At 33.2% G+C, this 6,000-nt stretch overlaps 2 protein-coding genes across 2 annotated transcripts; both read right to left on the reverse strand.

The window, feature by feature from the left end:
* Window positions 1-1,507: 1,507 nt before the first annotated feature.
* LOC128198676 (craniofacial development protein 2-like) lies at window positions 1,508-4,406 on the reverse strand. Its single transcript, XM_052885096.1, has 2 exons — window positions 2,979-4,406; window positions 1,508-2,865 (listed from the first exon to the last, which is right to left on the reverse strand). The coding sequence occupies exons 1-2, from the start codon at window positions 3,957-3,959 to the stop codon at window positions 2,815-2,817; spliced, it is 1,032 nt and encodes a 343-aa protein (XP_052741056.1). The 5' UTR covers window positions 3,960-4,406; the 3' UTR covers window positions 1,508-2,814.
* On the reverse strand, window positions 4,125-4,880 carry LOC128198687 (uncharacterized). Its single transcript, XM_052885138.1, has one exon. It carries the CDS (start codon window positions 4,878-4,880, stop codon window positions 4,125-4,127), a length of 756 nt encoding a protein of 251 aa, XP_052741098.1.
* Between the last annotated feature and the right edge of the window lie 1,120 nt (window positions 4,881-6,000).

A 6,000-nucleotide genomic window follows, 5' to 3' on the forward strand; every position in this document is an offset into this window, starting at 1 on the left:
AAAATTATGGCACGTATTGCAATTATGATTATCTTTATTGCTTCAAAATATTATAATAATTGCTAAAGGAAATTTAATAGTGTGCATTTTAACTTAAGCCTTGGTGAGGTTATGTCGATCTACGAGTAGTAGGTCCTCGTCAATATTGTTTAATTTGTCATTTTGTATTTTTTGAAATAGACAAAAAATAAAATAGATAGAAGATTTTGTGAAATGAAGTAATAATGCTTTCTCATTCTCAATGTAAAACGTGTTCCTGTGAAATAAGTAATTTTAATTATTAATAAACTTGTAATAGATTTGTTATGTGAATATAAAATAAAATTACAAATATTTATTATTTAAAAAAAACTTTTATTGTAAAATAAACGAAACATAAGTGTATGTCTAGACGATTAAAAAAACTTGAAGTACGTTTTTTTTTTTCAAAAAAAAAAAGTTCTATAAATTCTTTATTTAGAAATATTTGCATACTTTTCAAATTATTATGATGAATTATCTATACATATTAAATTTATAAAGACTATTTTAACAATAATAGTCTATTAAAGTCGCACAATTTTATTGTGACTATAATTTTATGTAATAATATGGATGTTAATAAAATAATAATTTTACAAGAGGAAAAGAAATAAATTGATTTATAATATAAGTAGTTTTTTTTTAATCTCTCCTTTACATTATTTAAAACTTCTAGAAAAGGAAGCTTTGTTCAAACATGGTTCAAGGCCATATTTATAAATATGGATTAAGATTTTACTTCAAAGTAAAGTGGACCTAATAACTACTAATTTAATGTCCACTTTACTTTAAAGAAAATTGAGATTTATAATGTATGCATGTTTATTTATATGGTAAGTAAAAATTAAATTAATAAAAATTAAATTAAATTAAAAATAGGTTAAATTCTAAAATGGTTAGTAAAAGTTTAGTTAACAAAGTGTTTTATCAATATTTCAAAGTCAGACCCAGGGCCTTAACCCTCATAACTCGTAAGTCCTGTAACTCTCTTATTGGAACTGTAGTAAGCTGGTTCGTTAACAGAAAATGAGGCCCACGGGTCGAACCCCGCGTCAGGAAAACCAAAAAAAAGTAAGTTATCGGGATTTGTTACAAGAAAAATCTTAAAGGCAGCCTGGAGGTTGGCGGTGTTAGTACACCCCCGTGCCTCGGAGAGCACGTAAAGCCGTCGGTCCTGCGCCTGATCTCTCACCGGTCGTGTCGGCCTGCCGTCGCCGAGGTCGAAAAAAAAAACGGTCGGTCACATTATTATAAACTAGCGGACGCCCGCGACTTCGTCCGCGTAGAATTCAGTTTTTCACAAATCCCGCGGAAATCACGTATTTTTCCGGGATGAAAAGTAGTTTATTTGTTAATCCAGAGTAAAATCTATTTTCATTCCAAATTTCAGCCATATTGCTTCAGTAGCTGCAGCGTAAAAGAGGAACAAACATACTTAAACACTTATACACAAATTTTTGCCTTTATATTAGTGTAATAATATTAGTGGGATCAAAACGACTCTAACTTGAAATTGAACCCAGAACCTCCCGGGTCATACATACACAATTTGGTTATACTTGTAAATAGGTAATTTACATTATAGTTAGAAGGTCAAAGTTGTCTAAGATTTATCCACATACCATAAAAGCACTAAAGCTTTTATATCCGTGGATTTAACCATCTACATACAACATTTCAATAATGTTACTATCTATAATTGAATTTCCATACACTTACAGTTTAAAATATACCAAAAAGTATGAAGTTGTGCCCAGATTGCGAGTGATTTTCCTTGTAAGTTCTTTTAAGTACTTAGTACTTATGTCTACAACACAAGCTTCGAGAATTTCATATCAGCTATTCAGTCGGTTCCGCATTGCAGCATAGTGGAAAGTTATACTTTCTTTCACTCCAACTTGAAGGTCTTTATGATAGTAGGCATTGAGTGAGGCGATTAGAGTGAAAACTTGGAACTTGAGAAATAATGATAAGTACCAATATTACGTTGGTGAAAGCACCAATATATATTTCTAATACTACCTTTGATACAAAAATGTATGTAGGTATATAAAGTGTGTATGTTACCGTTAAATTGTAAAATACGTTAATGTATAATCTCACTCGTGATATTATAATCTGCCGTCATATTGTGAACTGAAAATACTAATTACAATTTAACGTGTTAATTTTCGGTATATCTATCGGAAGTGAAACCGTTAAATTGCAGTCTTAAAACGTCAACTGTCCAAACTTGCCCCTGATTGGTTGGCCTTACAGCAAACCGTTCTGTGTCCATAGTGTAGGAATAAAACACATATATCAGTCCAATAAAATACCTCAAGAATTGTGACATCACATATTTATTTATTATTTAATATACCTAAAGACTGACTTAAGTACTCCGATTGTCATGTTCTAACCTAACCTAACCTAACTTTAGATTTGACTAAATTATACTTATAATTAACTTTTCTTTGATTTGTCCATTGTAATTTTTTACTATTTTTATTATGACCGCTGTAATATTTTTGTAACTCTATGGTAAATTTATCCTGATTGACAATTTAACGGTTTCACATCCGAGAGATTATTATATACCGAAAAATAACACGTTAAATTGTAATCAGTATTTTCACAATTTAACGGCAGATTATAATATCACGAGTGAGATTTTATACTAACGTTTACAATATGACGGTGACATATACATGGTGTATTTTGCTAATGCAAACTTACCAATTACGTGACAAATACTCGTATATCCATCATCATCAGTATATTTCAATGAAGATTTGGAGCCACCACGCAGCTTCAATGCAGGTTGCCGAGTCGGTGACTTGACGTATTTTCCCAGGTAAACGGCTGTAAGACAAAAACTTTGCAACTTCCGGAAGCAAGAAAAGCCCTATTTTTTTTTTAGAAATGGAAATTTATTGTTTTATTAACTTCACATCACTGATTGGGCTATTAAGTACCTGTATTAAAAGGTCATTTATAATTTTGTTTTTTGATTGGTTCGCTGGATTATATGCCAGTTGTTGACTCGTGGTAATAGCGTGGATTAGTTTGTCGTAAAATGTTTGAAATGTATTTTCGTTAATTATCATTAAATTATTGATGGATGTATTAAGAAGTTCTAGGTAAGTTTTTATCTCGTCATCCTGTAGTAATGAACTTTTTGGTTGGTTGCCATAATTTTTTCTTGATTTTTTATGTGCTGTTTGCAGCTGCAGGGTTGCTCTAACCTGTCTGTGATCTGACGAGAACGGTAAGTCGATCACCTCGATGTTAGTGACATTGCCTTTGAGATTTGATAGTATAAAATCTATTTCGTTTTTTGTAGAGCCATCCGGTGATCTCCAGGTCCATTTGCGCTTGTCTTTTTTCTTGAAGAAAGTGTTCAAGATGGGCAAGTTGTTTTCAAATGCGAACTCTATCAACATTTCTCCTCTGCCGTTCCTGGTACCGTATCCGTATTTAATTATCGAATTTTCTCCCGACTTTGCTTGGCCTATTTTTGCGTTAAAGTCGCCCATGACTATAACATTTCGGTTGGACATCGAGAGTGCCGTATTTAAAGTTTTGTAAAATTCTTTGATGTCTTCATCAGGCGCTGCCTCCGTTGGTGCATAAACTTGAATAATGGATAGTTTTAATTTGTCAAATGAGAGATTCAGGATAGCTACTCGTTCAGACAATCCGTTAAAATTCAATATGTTTTCTTTAAGGTATTTTTTTACTATAAAGCCGACACCATGAAGCCCGGGTGTTTGTCCTATGTAGAACAGTATGAAATTCCTGTATTCCTCAATTGAGTTCCCGAGGCGCTTAGTTTCGGATAGACCAATTACGTCAAATTTAATTCTTTTTAATGCTGTATCGAGCTCTAGTAGGCGTTCGTGTGAGGATAGACTGCGTACGTTGTAAGTAGCAAGGTAGAGATTGTTATGTTTCATTTTTGAGCTTTGTTCGGTGTCAATATTGATATTGATATTTTGTTGTTCTGGAGGGTTTTGGTCTGCGTCTCCCACGATGACCAATCGGCTTGGGAGCGTAGTTTTGTTATAGTATTCTTGAGTTTTTGGTATTGTTTTGGTATTCTGGAGGGGGCCATCTAAATTTCATGCCATTTCGGGTCGCACCATGTATGAAGTTATAGAGTTGGAGTTTGCTCTATATTTTTTGTGCGATTTTTTCTTTTGTGTGTAGTTATTTTCGTTAGGGGATATGTGTTCTGGAGATTCTGACAACACTCTCTTGTTATGGGTGAGTTCTTTTTTATCTTTAATAATAAGTTTGTCATATTTTATGTAGGCTATGTTTCCCTTTTCAATTTCCATTTTTTGTTTGATTTTTAAGTCTCTCCTTACGTCAAGAACTTTTTTGGGGAATTCTTCCTGAACACGAATGTTTAAACCTACTAAAAATTTCTTATTTTTCAATAACTGTATTTTTTTACCCAGCGTTGTTAGGCAAACAGAGATTGGTCTAGGTTTTTTCTCTATATTTCCAAATCTTTTGACGGATTGTATTTCGAAGCGTTCTGTCTTTATTTTCATTTGGTTATTTATTATGTCTAATATTTTGTCTTGAAGCTGGAAGTAAGACTCTCTTTTATCGTTTTGCTCTACTCCAAAAAACACTAAATTTCTCTGCATGTTATGTTTTTCTATGGCACTTATTCTTTTCTCCTGGTTTTCAAGCTCGGATTGTAAGTATTCCAAATCTTTATTAAGACCTTCAAATTTTTGATTCATATGGGCAGTGATCTGGGAAGTTATAATTTCTTCTGAAGATGTAATGCGTGCTTCAATCGAACTTAATTTATAGCTAAATTCAGTTTTCATTTCTCTGAACAGTTGATTTAGTTCGTCCATTTCTATGAAGCTTGGGTGAGCTCAAAGGTTTGTTTACACCTGCAAGTGACCTCTCGCGGTATAGCGGAGAAACGCGGAGTGACGAACTAAAGTGGTCGAATTTGTCTTCTATCAAGTAGTTCTTGGATGTGTGACTAGATGGCGCTGTACTGTGGGTATGACTTGCAAATTTGATATTTAATATTGTATTTTTATTCAAATTTCACAATTTCGCTTGTCACACTTTAACACCAATTTGTTATTCGCCAAGAACTTCACTTTAGTCACTTTAATATATATTTTCGCCGGATCTTTCTTCAAATTGGTAAAATTCGTCGAGTAATCTCCCGTGCAGTGACCGTTGTTTGTTTCACTATTTTCGAGTTGTTTCTTCGGTATTTGTCTTTGCCCACAATATATAGTTGGAATTAGCCTATTAACTTCACTTTTCACAAACTTTTAAAGAGTTTTACGTAGTTAAACTATTTTTGCTTTGATTAGCTAGCGGAGTTATTTGTAAACAGTTGGAACAGAGGCGCCCTCTCTCTCTTGTTTGTCAATTGTGCCGAACTATGGATTTATTAAAAAGAAAGTATGAACTACAGAAGATCAAACCTAAAACTAGAAGTATGAAAAATGAGTTAAGCGCTCTTTACAAACTTACTAGCAAATATCTCAAAGCAGACTATGAAGAACATAGAAAAAATATAATAGAAAAACACCTAACAAGTAATAGCAGCATGAAAAAGGCCTACAAGGAACTCAGAACTCACAAATCATGGATTACGAGCTTACACGACTCTACTAATATGGTCCATAATCGAAGAGATATACTTAAAATAGCGACAGCTTTCTATAAAAAACTATACAGTGAGAGCCGTGTAGAAAACGTTACGCACATGAACGATATAGCCTATAATGAAGAGCCATCGCATACTGAATATATTCCCTTCGATATAACTGAAGTTTTAAGCGAAATAAAGAAGCTGAAAAATGATAAATGTCCTGGTTCTGACAAAGTATCAAACGAAGCAATAAAAACTGCGGGCTTATGTCTAGCATGCCCCCTGACAAAATTATTTAATGAAATTATAGAGAAAGGTGTCGCCCCCAGACAGTGGACAGAATCTACAATAATACT

The sequence above is a fragment of the Bicyclus anynana genome, chromosome 13, assembly GCF_947172395.1.
Source record: "Bicyclus anynana chromosome 13, ilBicAnyn1.1, whole genome shotgun sequence".
In the NCBI taxonomy this organism is placed as follows: domain Eukaryota; kingdom Metazoa; phylum Arthropoda; class Insecta; order Lepidoptera; family Nymphalidae; genus Bicyclus; species Bicyclus anynana.

Excerpts from the sequence above, each read along its gene's own strand:
- LOC128198676 (XM_052885096.1), bottom strand. The coding sequence starts at position 3,959 with ATGAAACATAACAATCTCTACCTTGCTACTTACAACGTACGCAGTCTA. Across the intron at positions 2,866-2,978 it reads TAAATGACCTTTTAATACAG|CCGTTTACCTGGGAAAATAC; the intron begins GTACTTAATAGC and ends TTTGTCTTACAG.
- LOC128198687 (XM_052885138.1), bottom strand. The coding sequence starts at position 4,880 with ATGGACGAACTAAATCAACTGTTCAGAGAAATGAAAACTGAATTTAGC.